The sequence below is a fragment of the Erithacus rubecula genome (assembly GCF_903797595.1).
Source record: "Erithacus rubecula genome assembly, chromosome: 6".
In the NCBI taxonomy this organism is placed as follows: Eukaryota; Metazoa; Chordata; class Aves; order Passeriformes; family Muscicapidae; genus Erithacus; species Erithacus rubecula.
The window spans coordinates 2,589,136-2,607,968 of record NC_136688.1 but is presented as its reverse complement, the minus strand read 5'-3'; the positions used below and the strand labels follow the sequence as shown (position 1 = coordinate 2,607,968).

The following is an 18,833-nucleotide window of genomic DNA, read 5'->3' as shown; positions in this document are numbered from 1 at the left end:
AATTACTAAATGAATATGTGATTACAAAATAGTCTAGAATCCTTAGTAGGAAGACAGCTAGAGAGAGAACATATAAAGATAAGAAAAAAGCCTTCCTCTGGTAGTTGCTTCCATTGCTGCCCTAAGGTTGTTGAAAATGAGAATAATGACAATAGTTTCTCAAGGCAGATGCAAATGCATTACACTATTTTTAGTATCCTCCCCCATGACCCCCACCATTTTCTCTCTCTCTCTTTTCTAAAAATTCAGTTTTAATACTGAGAATTTGGTGGGTTTTTTCATGGACCATTTTTATTTTTTAAATAGTCTGCAGGATGGTGTGGTGGTTTTCCCTTTGCTCTTTCATTTCAAAGCCTGAAACTCCTCCAAGCCTTCTGTCTTCTAGAAAACCTACTCCCACTGTTTGTGGATATTTTTTACACAATGAACTCTGCAAGAGATAGATTACAAATATTCTTCTATTTAACATGTTTTCAGGTTCTTGTTTGCTAGCAGGAATATGGGATCTTAACATTTGCTGTGGCTGCACTTTCTACCAGGGGAAGATCCAATCTAGGAAGAATTTACCTTTTTCCCTAACTGTAAAATGATGCCATTCACAGATTGGAACAGATGAGCCCTGATGTCCCACAGCAACTCACCACATGAGCTTATCCTCCTGGAAGGAGTTGCCAGGCTGAACAATCTTGCCTTTGTAGTAGCAGGGGCAGTCATCTGGAGGCACACATTCCTCCTCATCGTTAAGGTAGGTGCCCCCAGGGCAAGCACAGCCCTCCATGGGTGCAATCTGGACCTTGCACAGCGGGTCGGGCTCATCCAGCGAGCGGCAGGACTGGTTGCAGTACTTCACACTATAGTTATAAACCATAGTCTCAGGACACTCCTCAGAGGGATCTTTGCAAGAGAAATAAAAGGGATGTATGGCCTCCTTTGTGCAATCAAACCTCATGACTTTAGCATGTCTTTCTGAACTCTGGTAGCCATAAATGTGCTTTTATCAAACTACCCAATCTTGTCTCCCTGGGTTCTGGAAGAATCTACTTGCATAGCCTAAATTATATGACACTGAACACTGAAATACTCAGCAGGGTGCATATTTTTGTAATTTCCACAATTTACATTTCTATCTTATGCCAAGAACTGAAAACAATAACTTCTGATTCGTTAAAATTTTATTTTCTGGCCTTTACAAATTATTTCTTTGGCATAACTTAAGAAATGGCCATATTTTGTAAGAGACAAATTTTGACATTAAATGACAGTGACAAGGAACTCTGCCAATCGATTGATGCTACCAAGGAAAGGGCATTTCAGTTCTCACAGATGTCTTGAGGAAAATTCTTGTTGTCATCCTCTGGGGAAATGAGAAACAATAGTTTCTAAGATCTCTGGGCAAGCCAAACAGGTAAATGCCAGAATCTAAAGAGCTCAACTAACCCTGAAAGACAGTAAAAAGCTGGTGAATTTTCACAGGCTGACAGTATACACCACCATCAGAGCTCTGCCATAAAATCTGCAGTATTGATTCATACGGATGACATTAAATTTTGTCAGGAAACATCACCCACATTAAGGCTGCATTTTTCAAGCAAGTCTGGCATCCAGATTTCCTTGAAATTCAGTGAGAACTGGAGATATAGCCATCTCAGGCCTCTTTCTAATTCTGCAGATTTAACCCTGCAGCTGTTTTTCAGATACACAGATGCACTAGAAGGTACAGGGGTGTTGGTCATGGCCACCTGTGCTAATCAGCTTTGCAGCAATGCTAAGAACTTATCAACAATAGGTTCCATGCTTAAAGAAAGCTCTGTATGTTTTTCCAGTCCATGACTGTTACACACTTTTTTAGATTAGTTAGTGTGCTAGGCTTGTGTACACATTCAAAACCAGCACCTCTACCACCATAAATCAGTTGGTTTTCTGGTCCTTTGCTGGAGCAAACACAACATCCCATGTGTAAGTCAGGCAAGCCATATTCTCCTACTTTTTACTCTTTGAAGATACAGCAAGTAGTATTTGTAAGTCAAAATAGGCCAAATAAAAAAGATATTAATAAAGATGTTGAATATTAATTTACATCTGTCTCAATCATTAGCTATTAATATAATAAAATAAAGTCTTTACTTTCTCCCTTTAAATTTTCATAGAGGAATAAGATCACTTTCGATAAAGTGAGACTGGTAAGAGAAAGGTTATTTGATTATGTGCTCATGGTCACAGGAGTGACACACATCTAAGATGACAAATCATATCTGGAGGCATGAGAGCAGAGAACATGAGCATACCACAGATACCTTCAAGCTAGCTTGCACAGGGAGCACCAGAAAAGCAGTGCCAAGACTGTTCTCCCAGTGAACTGCTGGGCAGCCAGCAGCTCCAGTAATGGCTCATGCTTCTGCTAGAGTGTGTAACAGGCATGCTCAGAGTTCAACTAGCAGGATTAGCTTGTTTCACACACCCTGTGGGCTGCAGTGCAGACATCTGCTTGGGATAAACCTGTCTTGGATGCTGCCTGCAGTTTGGCAGAGTGGATGCAGCTTCAGAAGCTGCGACAGTTTTTCCAACTCCCGCAATGGGACAGAACACAGAGTGAAGGCTGTGGCACATTTAGTCTTTCACTCATGAACAGTGAGTCATGAACAACCTTACTCTTATCACAGCCATGTTCCCAAAAGATTATTTCTTCTTAAATAAGGCCTAAAATGATCTGATTAAGCCATTAGCATTTTTTTTTTCTCAAGGTTACTGCACTGTTTAAGTCAATATTATCTACTGTGCCTTAAGAACACAGATTTCAGCCAAACCCATGCTGTGAACCAGTCTTGATTTGCCATAAAAATGTCAGTAATTCCATGTTGGGAACAAAGCTTTCAATAAACAGTGTCAGTGTCTAGTGCATAACTCTGCAGGATTCTAGGACAATTTGCTGTGGACTAAACTGTGTTCCTTTGAATTATTTCAGCACAGGTTTGTGAAATTGTCCTTATCACAGTCTTAAATGCCTCTGACAATGCGTCACACCAGTTACATTGTTTGCCTCTATTAAGTATCCCAGCTGGCCCCTTAGTCAGTCAATTAAATAGATCATAGCTGCATCAAGCTCCAAAAACATAATCATTGTTATGTTGTCTATTCAGATGTGCAATTAGTCAAGAAACCCACACATCTATTTTCATATTGACAGAGGCAAATCTCATTTGAACTCTCTGACCATCAATGACAACCTGGGAATATTGAAGCAAAATTCAGAATCCAAGATAGTGAGTTTTATTTTCAGATCTTACACCATCTTGTAATAAATTCTGGCAGTGCCAAAGGAAAATGCATACATATGTGGGCTCTGTACTCAGGATTTGGTGACAATGTGTATGACCAAGAAACTTTTGTTCATTTTTTAGGTAATCCTGAGCTGAAAATGCCTTAAAGATTTTCACATTCTCAGATATCACCAATATATATTTATTTTTAAAATTTACTATTTTACTGTAACATGGAAAAATGTGGTAAATAAGAGTGATGCCATTTGTATCGTCTGGGACAAGAGGACAATGCAATGTAAAAAAGGTGTTGGAATTAAAATAGGGGAGAGGTCCATGCGTTCAAAAGTAACCTAATTGCTAACTAAACCTTAACTAAAACTAACCCTTACTCCTGTTTTGATTTGAATAATATGCCTTGTACTATTTTGCTTCTCTGAGTGCTGAATTCACCTAAGATTATACACAAGGAACATGCATTGTAAGAGCATAAAGCAGTCACAAACTGAATTTTATAGAATAAATGCTTATACTGTTTTTCAAAGGCTCTCTAACTTGATGACTAAAGACAGAAGACACTGACTGCCACAAAAAAGGCTGCTATGAAGCTGTTCCTTCATATCCCTGCCCAAGGAATTTCAGCTCACATACCACAGACTCCCTGCCTCCAGCCCTGCAGGGACACGCCTGCTGAAGCACAGTCTCTGGAGTAAGTAGAGAGCACACTGCACAGTGCAACTTCACTCTTCTCAGCATTACAGGTGTCATACATGCATTTCTAAAGGAAAGGATATGGATATTATTATGTCTAGATCATAGAAGAAATAGCAAAACATGTAGCAATTCAAAAAGCAGTCAACCAATATAGTTTTAAAAAAAGTATTATTACCAATGAAACTTAATATCTCTAAGAGAAAATGTATGCTAATGAAAACCTGAGAAATTAGCAAATCAGTTACAGAAACTGCAATTACATTATGTCTAACACTCATTAACAGATGAATAATAAAAAAGATAGAGGCACCTAGAGTTCATTAAAATGCTAAGAAATGTCTATACCAGCCTCCCATGAGGATGTACAATATAGGACCTGTCAAAATATATCATCTGAAAATATTGCACACTGATGACTGGCACTCTGTGTACCTACCTAGTAAGCAGATGAGATGCACCCAATGACATGACAGGTGCATGACAGAAGATGGTTTATAGAGTCAGTCATATGTAATGACATTTTAAGAACTAATTATATAAGAATAGCTGGAATTTAAAGCTTGAGTTCTTGTAACTGTGTGGGCTGTACAAAAGAACACATAGATACAGCTAGTCACTCTAGAGCAGTAGGATCATACTGGATAGGCAGTGACTTATCCTGCTATTACTAATGTTGTGGAAAAGGCTTTCATGCATCCTGATTTAAAATCTGATGAGATCAGCAGGAGTAACAGACATGTCTATAAGAAACTGGTTATTATTTCTCCTTAACTGAAAATTGCAAAATTCTATTTTATTCATAGTTTACATGAATTCTGAAGTAAATATATTTTCTTCTGGTAGAGGTGATACATAAGGTATATTTGTAAAGGTACCTGAAGACATATTCTAGGCAAAATTTCAGGCTCAGGTATTTTCTTAGTTTTATCACACATACACCCCCTGCACAAACTTTCTGTGTTTTTGCAGGAACTTCTTTACCATCCACATAAATGTGGCAACTCTCTAGCTCAGACAGCTTTCTCAGCACCATTATAAGAGGTTTACACAAGAAAATATATGGGCAGTTTCATGCATTCAAAACTCAAGGATACTAACAAGATTCAAAGGTAATAAATGAGACATAAACAATGTAAATACACATCCTCTCCCTAGAGGTGAATTTTGAAACAAGTCAGAGGGAATCCATGGGGCTGGTAAAACTCTCAATTCAATTCCATTCAGAAATACTTATTCTGCTAGTCAAAGAGTGAACAGTTTTCACTCTTTGAAATCTTGAACTGATTTTTTCATTTTGCTTCTGGGTCATACAACAGAAGCCAGTGATGCCAATCAATTATTTATGGGGCTGTAGCTAAAAAGGCCCATCTTGCACAAACTCCTATTTTATAATTTTTCTTATCAGCATTAGTGAACGTCTTTGTGACCAGTCACTACTGTAACGTATTTCATTCCCCTAGGCCAGACCACCTTCATGTGGGATCAGTCTCTGGACTAGATTAAACCACTCATTTGGAGCAATGCCTTACCTTGATGTACACAGAAGGGTCTACAACAGAATGGCAGGCAGCAAACACACTGCTTGTATTGGACAGAAGAGCACACCAGTGCTGGGCGAATTTTTCTGAAGTGGGAAAAAATATCATTGTCCATAATCACTTAAACCACATTACTGTCTGAATCAATATTCTTATCAGGTATCAACTGAACTAGAATGTCCTGAAGTGTTTGGGTAATGTTGGATAGAAATACAGGTCATTAACTTATCAAAGGGATAAGCATAGTTGGATGGATGACCAGCCACCTTCCTAAAAGAAAACTTTCACCTTCCAAGTATTTGTCCACATTATTACTGCAGCTGGATTTGCAGAACATATACAGAACCTCCCCATTTTCATTATTTTTCATCAAATTTTCTTAATTCTTTACAGCCAGGTAAATCCTCATAGTCAAGCAATAATACCAAGCATGTAATAATCAGTGACTGCAGCTTTAATTACATGTGGCAGTACTTAGAAGAGGTCAGTCCAAATAATATATCCAAATCTAGTCAGAGTGAAAAATCAGACAGAACACCTGGTACAATGCAATGCTTGTTTAACTCAGCACTGTTGATAACTTCCTTCTCTGAATTTCCGCACAGCTGTAACAGCCTAGACTGAATGAAGATGTTGCCCAAATATTGGCAACCAGCTGTGCTCTTCCTTAAATCTAAATTGCTGTCATTGATGCTGTGTGTGCTTTTCAAGTCATCAGTGAATGTGTTGGCTCTTTCTCCACTTTTTTGTTCTGAAAACATAACTATCCTCTTAAAGACCTTCAAAACACAGTATTCTTTTCCTCTGGTAATAGCCTCAAAGATGGAGGGTTTTGATGTTTATGAGATTTCTAAAGCTTTTTTGATTATCCATCATGTGAAAATTATTTCACACTGATAAGCCAGGGATGAAAAGCCTGGTACCTTTATCCACACTGTTTGAACAAGGATCTTCAAAGCTGTCCTCAACATCAAAACAGCTGGCTCTAGTTTTCCATGAGTTACCAAAAGCAGAAGCTGAATCCTCCACCGCTCCAGTGACTGTTCTGAAGTCATCAGTCTGGATGTTATTGAAGTTGCCACAAAGACCTTGTGTGGGAGGCAAAAGAAAAAAAGGCAAAAGAAAAGAAGAAATCAGTAGATGCATGAAAAAAGGAATGGCTTCCAGATGAACACTCTTAGCTCTGTAATGGACCTTGTCTGAGAGAAAACCATTTTCCTTCAGAGACTTCCTGATGTTTCCATAAATCAGATGTTTATAGGGTATTTATTATTTTTCTGCATTACAGTAGCCCTTAGTGATAGCACAGAGATTGGAACTGCTTAAATGTGCTTCAGTAAACACTGGCAGACAGAGAATATCTTCCCCAAAGATTTATAAATAAAGGAAATGGCCAAAGAAAAACAAAATGGATCTGAGAGACAGGGTGTAATCCCATTGCACAGACAGGAAACAGAAGCACAAAAATCTTCAATGGTGTAAACATGAGACTGGTGGCAAAACCAAGAATACAGTCTGCACTTCACAAGTCTCTGATGAAGGCCTGTTTAAACAGATGGAGTCTAAAAGACTTGCACACACTAAACACCACAGAGGTTTTCTTCAGCACATTGAAGGGTTTAGCCTTGTGTGTCCTACCAGATGTGCGATTCTGAAAGGAATGATCGACTGTAATGGAGAGCTGCATTACAGGTTTCATTTGCACTCGGATCTGCACTCCAGCTGAGCTCAAGATTTTGATGAAAAATGTAGATTGTCTGAAGATGGTGATGCCATCTAAACAATAAAGAGGAAAAAAAAAAAAGTCGTATGCAAATCTTTACAAATCTGAATAAACAGGAATTTCCATTTGCCAGTGCATGCAGTAACACAGGGATTCCTAGAGAATCCCAGACCAAGTATCCAAATAACATTGAGTAGGATCATCTTCTTCTCAGAGAAAGGAGCAGGAATCCCTCTGCAAATAGATGTAGACTATTCTGTGGAAGGTGTGAAGAAGGGGATTTACCTTTTCTTACAGGCAGCTTCACAATGAAATTGTTCATGTAGATATTTCCACAGGAACATATTTTTATAGTCTGCAGGGAAAAGGAAAAAAGCCCACAGTAGTGAATGCATATGACATGAGACAGACAAGAGCAACCTGACAAGCTTCATTAAGCATTAAGGAGTAGTGTCTTCAAACCCTCATCACCCCTGGGGTCAGTGTCCAGACACCACACAAGAACGTAAGGAAAATAGAAGTGACCTATCACTAATAATAGACAGTTACTCACAGTTCTTCCTAGTGTGACTAATACATTCTTTAGGCAAGTCATTGTCCTTGAAGTCCCACACTGAATGATCTCCCCAATCACCACAACTGTGTCATCAGTGTTCTGAGAAGACATGAGAAAAATGTGTGTGCAGACATTTTGAGCATGTTACAGGCTAGGAGCTTGAAGAGAAAAAGGTGTCACTGAAAGGCTAAGAAGGAGTAATGAAAGAATTGGGGTATTTGATACCTAACTGAAAACTGTTTATTTTATTGCCAAAATCAATAATTTCAGTAGCTTTCCTTTGCACTCTTTTTCCTCGCTATCAGCCTGTGTGGATCTCATTTGCAAACATTCATAGATAATAAAAAGCTTTTTGCTTTTTAAAGAAATTTTGGCTCATCCACTTCCTTCTGACAGTCACACATGAAGAAAACTTCAAAAGAAATGCTTGAATCAACACTAATACATCCATTAAGAAAATGATTTAATTTTAAAAATAGTGCAAGTATGTTGAAACTGCAAAACTTTGAAGTTAAGCATCAGCAATTGACTTGCAATCCATTGCAAATTCAAGAATTTATGGGGTTTAAGCCTGAGCATGTGTTGAAGTGCTTTGCTGGATTGGTGCCATTTAATTAAATTAAGTCATATAAAGCTCCAACACAGTTTAATGCCTTGTGCTACTCAGGAGATTTAGGAGTGAAAAGAGAAATTGCTCATACCTTAGCTAAGACATAATGACAGTTGCCATGAAAATTGAACCTCTTATTATCAAATGTTGTTATATGGAATCCTCCATCTATGTGGCAACTTCCAGAGCAGGGCAGAGAGATACAGCTCCAGTGGCCTCCTTTGCAAGTGCTGTGCAAAACCCAAAAAGCAGCCATCAGAATAAACACAGCTTCAGGGGAGCAAAGGTGATACACAGGTGTGGCCTCTTTGTATTTTCAGCTGATTATTTTGGTTTCTTATTAAAACCTTGTGGGTGGAAGCCTTTATATTAAGCCCTTAAAGTGTGAGGGTGTAATTCCTCTAAGTGAGAGAGTTAACTGCACTGGGCTTTGGGCTGAGATGGGAAAAGAAGAAATGCTTTTCTGGGCCTAAATTGTTCACTTGACTTTTTAAAGAAAGAAAGAACCTCGTCAAGCAGGACCTTGCAACATCTTGTGCTACTGAAGCAACTATTCAGCAAGTCACTGATGGGATGTTTAAGAAGCTAATTGTGGAGGACCTGAGCTAATGAGCAATTTCCACACCTGTGCACACAAGAAGAAAACAGTCCAGCCACATAGGCTTTGGCTCCTCTGAGAGGAGTAAATGAGGATGTGGCAAGATGGGAACCCCCCCAAAGCTCATTAAATTCAAATACTAAAATTTTCTGGGATTTGAGAAGCATTTTCTCAAAATTCAGGATATATTAATTCCAAAGGGGCTTGCAGAATGTTTGGCCATGCACCATAACACATTTCATCCCTCCCTATAGTAAAGCTTTAACCAACGGTCAAAAAATGATGTTGTGTCAGGAGCCCAGATTACACATACAGAGTAAGAAATAGTAAAACTGTTTTGAGAGTAATATAGCTAAGATCTTATCACCTTACACCAATGCAGAATAGAGATGGGTTCAAGCTGCCAGGTTTTTTTTCTAAATTTAATCATTCTCAAGGATCAGGACTGCTGAGATTTGGCCTTTAAACCGCCTTGTGGGAAGCCAGATATTGTTGGAAGTATCACTTATTAACATGGCATGACTTCTCATCTCACTTCTCACCTGACTAGTGGCCAAAATCTCTGAATTAAGCAGTAAATAGTATAATTTTTCTACATTCTAAAATCTCGAGTTCAGTTTTCACAAGCAGTTTCAAGTGAGAGTGAGTAACAACTATGTGTGTTTGAGGAATACCTCTAAGTTTTCCTACACTGTTGAAATTGAAAACAAGGTTTTGAATTGTTATTTAAGACAAATGACAGGAAAAGGAAAAAAAAACAAACCACAAACAACAGAAAACAACAACAACAAAACAAGGAAAGTACAGAATGCAACTGGTCAATGTATTGAAATAAATACTTCTGCTTTGTTAGTGCAATCAAGATGACAACAGTACCAGTTCTGGCAGGGAGTGGAGTAAGTTCCTCCAGATAAGTAGACTTTGCCTTGAAACATACAGGGGCAGGTTTCTCTGGGGATGCACTTCTTGCTGCTGAGGTCATCAAGGATAGTTCCTGTTCAGACACAATGGTTAGTTAATATTCCTTTGGTGAGTCTGGGAAACACCATAAGGAAGATTAGAGTATTGAAAAAACTCTGGAGTATTCAGCAATTCTTAAAATGAATGTGATAATTTTAAAGGAAAACATCAGACTGGGCTCTTTCAGATGTTAATGGGTGGGAAATATTTCTAACTAGAACTCAAATGAAATCAATGCCAAACTCAAAGAACATTTCCTGTTACGAAATTTTTCACAGTGAGCAGGATTATCAAGTGCCAGATTGCAAGGCTCTGAGCCAGTTTCCATCCTTTTCTAATAATAAATCTACCATAAATCAGAGCCTCATCTTAGACTATTTCATGTGCAAATTTACACATGCACATACATGGAAATGTATGTATGTTGCATTTATATTTTGTGTCACTTAAGCTACAACAAGATTTAGTGTCATAGCAAGGAGGCATCTCATGAAACATCTTCACTTGCATTCTTACTGTCTAGAGAGCACCTCTTCTCTTTCCATTTCTGCACCATTTTTTCCCCTGTCTAGTCCTTAGAAGTCTTTGCCTCCCCTCTCCAGTGCCAGGATGTCAAGTCTTTAGACTTTCTTCCAATGGTAAATGGTGCTAGAAGAACCAGTTTATTTGTTGTCTGAAATGCTAAAGAGAGGGAACAACTTCCCTTTTTGTCCCTTGATGTATGTAACCATTGGCAGAAGCGAGCTGCCTTACCAGGAGGACAGAAACAGCCATCTGTACATGGGGCTTTACAAATCTTGCTTCTTTCTGGGTCTGCACATGTGTCAGCACAGGAATTTCCGCATTCCATGTATTCCATGTTGTTTGGGCACTCCTGATCTGCAAGACCAAACCAAAATGGACTATGTTAATGACGTATTTATAAGATCTCTCAAATTGTTGTGTCACTACCCAACGCCTTCTTCCTCCTTTGCTCCATATTTTTTTGCAAGACCTTCTATCCAGAGATGTTGTATTTGTTTAACCTCTTAAAGGAATGTTTTATGACCACTTTTACTTTATCTTTTGGACAAAACTGTGCTGCTGGGAAATATGAGCTTTCCCACATTACATTACTATCTCAAGGTTGGCTGTAGTCACAATGCAAGCAAAGAACACCAGATACATTTAGGGATTCATAATAGTTTATTTTTGTCTGAAGCATCAGTTCTTCTGACATTGATTTGCTATCCCAATCCCCACCAGCAGTTTGGCTGAACTACCTGTAGCCTTGCCCCTGGATTTAAAGAGATTTCCTACTCAGCAACTGGATTACCGAGTAAGAAAACACAGGGTAAGATAAGTACAAACATATTGCTCTTCTCAGTAACTACTTCTGTCTAGTTGTCACCATGTTAAAATAAGCCTCTTTATGAGTTAACTGTGCATAGTAGAATTAAAAAAAACCCAAACTTGAGAAAACCTAGTTGTAAGAAAAATATTGTGGGCCATATCAAGGTATAGTTCTAATTTAAGGAGCAAAATCAAGTTAAATTTGTAGAAGCTTTTCCATTAACAATGTTTGTGTCAAAGATTGATTCAAGGTAGTTACCAGAGCTTCTAGCTTTGCTCTGCTGGGATCAGAATACTCGTGTAAATGTGTAACCTGAAATAAATCTGCAGAGCAGTAGCTACTTACAGCAGAGTTCTTTGGTCCTCCATTCCCCAGGGTCTCCCTTCCTCAGGACACAGTCTCGAGAATACTGGTTTAAAGTGCTGCATATGCAGCTGGAAACCAAATCAGAGTGAGAGGAGTTAACTGCACAGGAGCACATATCCTCAGCACAGGTCTCTATGTAGTCATCAAAGGCAACCACTCTGGGGCAGTTTCCAAAACGGGACATAAGCTTCTTGCATCTTTTTTTCTATTTAAAAAAAAAAAAAAAAAAAAAAAAAAAAAAAATTTGCTCAAATTTATGTATAGAGCTCTGAAAAATTCAGTTTTTCAGAAGAGTGCATGCTCTGTAATTAAGATTTGTTTCAACAGGCTCTTCAACACTGTAGGTTGGGAGGGTTTGTAGTTCTTGGTCCCACACACTTACATATGTACTGCATCTATTGTCTTTCCTTCTGGGATGTCTTCCAGTGTCGTCATCTGGGCTCACATCAGCACACTTTTGTGACGGATCCTCTACTTTGTGGAAGTTCCCAAACTGCCTTGGATGCATTTTATACCCTGCAAAAACCCCCAGATGCATTTCAGTAACTGCCTGCAATTCTTTAGGTCAATTAGTGGGCTATAAAAATGCACTTACTCTTTGGGCTCAAAGGCAGTATGCACTTCATGAGATGCCCAAATTTAAACAGCATACATATTTTATAGAGGATCAGCCTGATAAAACCTTCTGTTGAGCTAAAGTCAGGAATCTGGCACACTTGTATCAAGGCCTGTTGTCAGCCCAGGCATTTAAAATCATGTGAGACTCTTGAACTTTCTGTTACTTCTGATCATTTCCAAAGACTTATCTGTTTAGGATGTGTTTGATCCTATAGAGTTTTCTGTTGGCATGTGTAACAGTCATGCAGGTATTGCATAAAGGGGTGTTGTTATAACTTTGGATTCAGTCCTGCAGCTGACATCCCAGGATGAAGGTTTCTTTCCATCCATATAACCTGCTGTAGGTTTATAGGCTCAGCTATTTGCAATATTTGAAGGTGTCAGTGGATGGCACCACAGTTTCTTCAAAGACACTTTGTGTTTTCTCTGATGCTTTTATTTCATTACAGAGGCAAAAATAATCATGCATAGAGTGATTAAAATAGAAGAACAGAAAATGCACTTGTGCATTTCATTAAAGGATGTTATTGTCAGTGCTGCTGCCTAATAGCCAAGCAATTAATTTTGCTCAAAGAGGTTGGAGACTTTCTCAAGGCATCATTACAAATATGAAAAGAGCATAAAATCCCAAATCATCTCAGAACCTCTTAAAATACATCTCCTGTATACAGAAATATTCATGTGCCTTCTAGGAAATCTGAAAGCCTGCTCAGAGTAAACAAATATCAAGTTTCATGTATGAGGAATTCTGTTCAGAGTGGAATATGCTGTATTTATGACCTACCATCCAAAATCAAATCATTCTTCCCATTTCCATCATAATTCCCACATAGACCACATATTTTCTCTTTATATGTTTCTTCCAGGTCCAGCTACAAAAGAGGAAACCCAGAGTTTAAAGGCTTTTCCCTGTATCACCAGCACTTGTTGCAAAGTGATTCACAACAGAAAAGTGCAGTGGCAGAAATGCTCATTCCCAGTTTGTAGCAATCTCCTTTCCTGGTACAAATCTCTCAAAAAAAATTATCTGCAGACAGATGGAATTCAAATGGGAAGAGAATCCTTCAGCAATTGTCATTGCTACCCACTGAAGAGGTAACTGATGCATGTTGAATACTGGACTAATCCCTTGACCAGTGTCTTCCAGTACAGAGACACTGGTATACAAACATTTGGTACATCTTGCAGGGTACCACAGCTCCTCTCTGGGCACATGAGCTGTGTTCTAATGTTGGATGCTGTAAAAAAGCAGCCTCTGGCTAACTTTTAGCCATATATAATGTGTTTTCTAGTCCATAGGATGATGAATAATTTTATAGCAGTTCTAGGTGTGTCTGCCCAGCATTACTTGTTTTGTCCATGCTCAGTGGAAATAAACAGCTAGGTTAGCACACTACTGCCTTGCTGGATAAAACTATTGTACCTTTTCACTCCTTCATGCTTGAGGAACAGTAGTGGTGCCACTCAAGTCCACCAAAAATGGCAGTGCTTTTCCTACTGTTGTGTCCACTCTACAGTAATGTAGAGATACTGCCTTTAACACTTTAGGTATTAATTAGTACACGGGAAGGGAGAAAGCAAATACTTCAATAAATCAGAATTTCAATATCAGTTAATTGCTTCCTGATATTTTTTCTCTCTATTCACCTTTTAACCTCTCTCTGTCTCTCTGAATGGCAAAACATGACATATAACTTTCATTTAGTTAATCTCAGTCCTGATTGTGAAGGACAAGCATTCACGCACAAAAATGTAAATGCACTCTTGCAGAAGAGGACATTGCAGAGTGGATGTTTAGAGGAGAATTCCCTCATAGCATGGCTTTGGAGTGAAAAAGTCTCAGATCTGAAGTAGTCACACAGATGAGTTTCCCATACAAGATGTGCTTGAGGCAGAGTAGCAAGGCAAAGTGGGTGGGCTGCTGTTTGCTGCCAGTACCCCATGGAGCAAGGAGCTAACTACAGATGTGTTATATCCAGGGTTAACCCTTTTATTATGTAAAATTAGCTGGAAAGGCCACAGGGTTGTTCCTCCCTGCCTCTGCATTGTGAAACTATTACCTAGTTTGGTATTTCTCTATCAGCTTATGGATACAGTGATACCTCCCTCCCACAATTTCATACATCAACACAGTGCCTGCATCCAGCCCTGCTTTTCATCACTGATGAGGTTCACTAGGAGGAAAACAACTAACTGACTGTTCATACTAGGAGAGTGTCAGCCCAGTTCCACTTGAGTGTCAGGCCCAGCTTGGAAGTGACTTGGAAGTATGTACAGGTGTCCTCAATCAGGATGCTCTTCAAGCTGAAAGGCATGGCAATCCTGGAAATTCAAGGGAGCAAAACAGATTGCAGTGAAAAAAAGACTAATGAAATCCTCACAGACATTTAGGAAAGAAAATTAGAGTTAAAAGGAAGTAAATATGACATGGGAACACTCTTTGCAAGGTTAGTCTTCATCCACACAACGCATTACATTGTCCACTGTGTCCTTTTACCAACCTTAATCCACAACTCAATGCATTTTGGTCTCTTGTCAATACTACATCAGCCACTCAACTGACAGAATGCAGCCAAACCCAAGGATATAACCCAAAAGTTTACAAAAAGCAAGATAATAATATTGGGAAAATGGCCTTCTGCATGAGTACACTACAGGTTATTATCATCCTTCCAGTATTTCCTTGACACTTGGGATTCATGCACAACTCTGTTACTCATATACTAATGTAACTCACACCTGCATTACTTTTCCATCTTACCAAGACAATTAACATTCATTTAGCAAAAGCCTGAAAACTTAGAAATTCAGAAAATGGCTAGAAGATAAGAGATTTCTTTCCCTTTTGGTTTAGGAGACACATATGGGCTTTGATGCTATAATTACAACAGAATGGTGCTATTCTGTATTTGGTTGTTTCTAGAAGGCTGTCAGGACACCCCATATACTTACAATTTTCTCTCCAACAAGACTGTGAGGGGATTTCCCAGAGTCAAAGGTTGACTAGGCCCTTCATAATTATATGTTAGCAGCAGAACTCTGCACTTCTCATAAGGACTGCCCTTAAAATTGTGCCAGATTTTCAGCTATTGTTGCATATGATTTTTACTTATGGAATATTTTTACCCCTCTCTTTGCAGTTTCCTTTGTGGCTCGTTGTTGAATTGGAAAGAAAGGTATCGATTTTGACTTCTAAAAATTTTACCTTTTCTTATAAGAAGATCCCTGGGCAAGTTGTAAAGCAGTGCAATTTTCTAAACTAATTTATCTGGAAGCAGAAAATTATTCCTAAAAGAACCATCTATTTCTGAACAGCAGCATTAAACAGTAGGGTTAGTACCACAGAAGTAATGTTTTGAGCAAATAGAAAAACCACAGGGCTTCTACAAATCTAAACCTTTTATGAATAAAGTGTTAGAGTTTATGCACTTTCCTCTATCCCTCCCTCTCAAATCAAAGCAACATTAAGGAAACCTTAAAACACCTGCTTTTATAATATACATGTTCCAGTTTGAGGTTTCTCCTTTGCCCTGAGGTTACCCCAGAGGGACATGAGGTGGTTCAAACTCTGGTTCTCTCTGAAGCAGCCAAAGAGAGATTGCCAGAGATGGTTTTCTCTTGTTTCAAGGATTGTTTATTATATCTTATCTCATTGCTCTCTACTTAACTTGTTGGTGTTGTTCCCTGGGATGTGTAGTTTAGTTTAAATGCTTCTTCCCTTCTCAACACCACAGGGGGGTCTCTTCACAACACCCTGCTCAAAAAGCTATGAACATCTCATACACAACCACTGCTTTTCAGTCAAACCACCTAACAAACAGCCATGAAAATGCAGCACCAAACAACAGCTCAGGCTTTTCTCACCTCTTCCCGTTCACAGTGATTCCTGTCTCCTTCACCTCCAGGACCACTCCATCAATGGTGACAGTGAAGTAGATCAGGAAGCTGTTCTTGGCACTGCGCCTGATCTGAATGTTAAAGTCCTGGTAGCTGTCGTTGCAGTGCGAAGCGAAGACATAGGTACACGTTCCAGGGAAAGTAAACTTTACATGGTCAAATGTATGGAAGTGGAAATTGCCCCAGGTGGCACATTCGCTCCTACTGACAGCAGAGACCTGGACTAAAGAAAAATCATGGTAGGGGAACTTAGAAATTCACCCCATATGAGGTTCTTGCCCCTTTTTTGCTGAGAAACATTAAAGGGGCAGATTTTCAAAGGCAAAAAGAAGCCCTTGGGAAGCAGTTTCATCTCACTGAACTTTTGAAGTCCATTACTTTTGAAGTACAGAGATACCTGCAACGTGAGCAGATTAGCCCAGTCTCCTTTGAAGTTAACAGTGAGAAGCAGAAGAGGTTCAGCTTTCTTATCTTACATATGTGCCTAGCAAGAAGATGCTGAAAACCATATGCATCTCTCCATTGTCTAGAAAGGCTGTATATATGCTGTAGAATATTTACAATGTAGATATTTAAAGTGAAGTGAGGAGAATCCCATTCTGGATGTCTAAATCTCATTTAACTTAGGCAAGACTTTGTATTGAGTGTTTTCCAGGAGGCATGGATTTACAGCAAAGTGGCAGCTGCTGATCTTAGTGGTTGAGGCTGCTACCAGCTTCAGCTGTTGGCTAAGAGATTTTAGTTTTCCTTCTCAACTCATGTTTTGGACCTCTAAGTTGTACTTCAGTCAAAGGTATAGATACATACTCTAAGAGCATAATAAGACATTACTTCAGAAAGCAGTTTTCACACAAGTAAGCTTCACAAAGAAAACATGAATCACCTTGAATTAAATTATATGTGCTTGCTACAACATACTCTCAACATTTCTTCTGAAAGAATGAGAAATGAAATGGGCAAATTTCTCTGTGTTGATTCAGGTAATACATTTAGGAATAGCAACATCCACCACAGATCAAATAAAAAACACTTACTCATTTACTCAGTTAACCCTAAAATATTATGAAATATTCCTGCCTAAGAATCAGCAGGGAAGAACTGAGAAATTCAGATCCCTATGTTATAAAGGTGCAGCCCAAACTCAGATGCCCAATAAGTTCTTGCATAAGCTTTTAAGGGGACTGATAGTGTCATAGGTGGTTGCAGCACTGTAGTGGAATAAGGCAATTTACCACTTTTCTACACAGTAGCAAGGGCAAGTGAGAAAGTTTGGCTATCCTGGAAGTGAAATTACTGCAATTACTAAGGTGGCAATAACTGGTATATCAACTGTATATTAAGCAGTTGGGAAAAGTGTAAGACATTAAAAACTAAACCAGGAGGTAGCAGTGCAGCAGACCACAAAAAAATGTGATTCCTGCTTATTCAGCATTTAATGCTGGTCAATCAAGCCTAGCTGGTGATATGGCAAGTACTTCCTCTATGAAGAACATGTGGGAAATGTGTTGAAAAGTGTATCACCATTTTTTGCTTTGTTTTTTGGTGCAAACTGCATTCAGAGGGTCTCCTCTTTAAGATTAGTCACTTAGGACATAAAACAGTTGATACACCACCTAGTAATGAAAAGAAAGAAGTAAATACTTAAATGGTTGACAATAAGGATAAAAATGTACAATGTTTAATAGTATCTGGTGTATCTACAGCTCTTACATGAATATGCTACACATTTTCATTTGTCAACTCTATTTCTCACCTACAGAGAGCCATATGAGAGCAAGTAATGCAAGAATTAGATTCTTTTCTTACCTATCTGAACTGGTTCTTTGCCCTTGCAAAAACTCCAAATTAGGCAGAAGATCCAAAATGATCTTCTGTTTTTTATTTCCATCTTGGCATGAAGTCGTAACTGGAAAGTCCTTTCAGGGAAGTGTTTTTTCTTGGCTTATAGGCAGATTTTTATAGTCCAGGAGTTTGGCATGAGAACAAAACACTGATGGCAGGGTCCCTGAAAGGTGGAGCTTCATTAAATTTTCTTTCAGTCATTCATTATTAGCACCCAGAAACCTCCTCTCTTTTGGACAGGACAGGTATTCAGTTCTTTCTTGCTTTATGTGGACAGAGAACTGGCTGTTTCTAATTTCCTCCTTTGAAAATAGGTCCCCTCACCCTCTTCCTACAGCAGCAATAGTTTTAATTTTTTATAACATTTGATTAATTACAAGCAATCACTGACCTCTTTCAGAGTTTTTCTCTGTCTGGCACATTCACTGGAATCCCCCAGCACAAGACGTGTTGCCTCTACCAGCTTTAATGACTACTTCTAAACAAAAAGAGCAAAAAGTATTATCAGGTCAGGCATAATGTACAATTTATTTAGAACAAAATCTTTTGGCAAGAGGGCATTGTCCTTTAAAAAGTGTATCCAAAATATCTTACCAAAAAAGGCCAGATTTACTACTTCAATAGACCACAAATAAAACCAAAAGGTCAAAAATTCTCACCTCAACTGCACAAAAGGGTTTTAATTTATTCTTTACGCACACAGAGGTGGTGGATTCTTCAAACATCATAAGGGAGCAGTGCCAAGTCCTATCATAATGTAGAACACAGTTCATTCCTTCACCACCTGAATCACACTGCTGCAAAAGGGTCCCTTGGTGCTC

At 38.8% G+C, this 18,833-nt stretch overlaps 1 protein-coding gene across 1 annotated transcript in view; it reads right to left on the bottom strand.

Moving 5' to 3' along the window:
• LOC306803937 (mucin-5B) overlaps positions 1-18,064 on the bottom strand; it is a 42,092-nt gene extending 24,028 nt beyond the window's left edge. Inside the window, exons 1-16 of the mRNA XM_079309962.1 lie at positions 17,977-18,064; positions 16,138-16,393; positions 14,481-14,595; positions 13,058-13,145; positions 12,038-12,171; positions 11,635-11,860; positions 10,710-10,835; positions 9,873-9,990; positions 8,490-8,628; positions 7,786-7,887; positions 7,518-7,587; positions 7,148-7,285; positions 6,433-6,597; positions 5,501-5,595; positions 3,909-4,035; positions 642-894 (exon numbers count right to left, since the gene is read on the bottom strand). Coding sequence (XP_079166088.1) covers positions 642-894; positions 3,909-4,035; positions 5,501-5,595; positions 6,433-6,597; positions 7,148-7,285; positions 7,518-7,587; positions 7,786-7,887; positions 8,490-8,628; positions 9,873-9,990; positions 10,710-10,835; positions 11,635-11,860; positions 12,038-12,171; positions 13,058-13,145; positions 14,481-14,595; positions 16,138-16,393; positions 17,977-18,058 — 2,234 coding nt within the window. The 5' untranslated portion in view covers positions 18,059-18,064. The remainder of the gene's footprint in view (positions 1-641; positions 895-3,908; positions 4,036-5,500; positions 5,596-6,432; positions 6,598-7,147; positions 7,286-7,517; positions 7,588-7,785; positions 7,888-8,489; positions 8,629-9,872; positions 9,991-10,709; positions 10,836-11,634; positions 11,861-12,037; positions 12,172-13,057; positions 13,146-14,480; positions 14,596-16,137; positions 16,394-17,976) is intronic.
• Between the last annotated feature and the right edge of the window lie 769 nt (positions 18,065-18,833).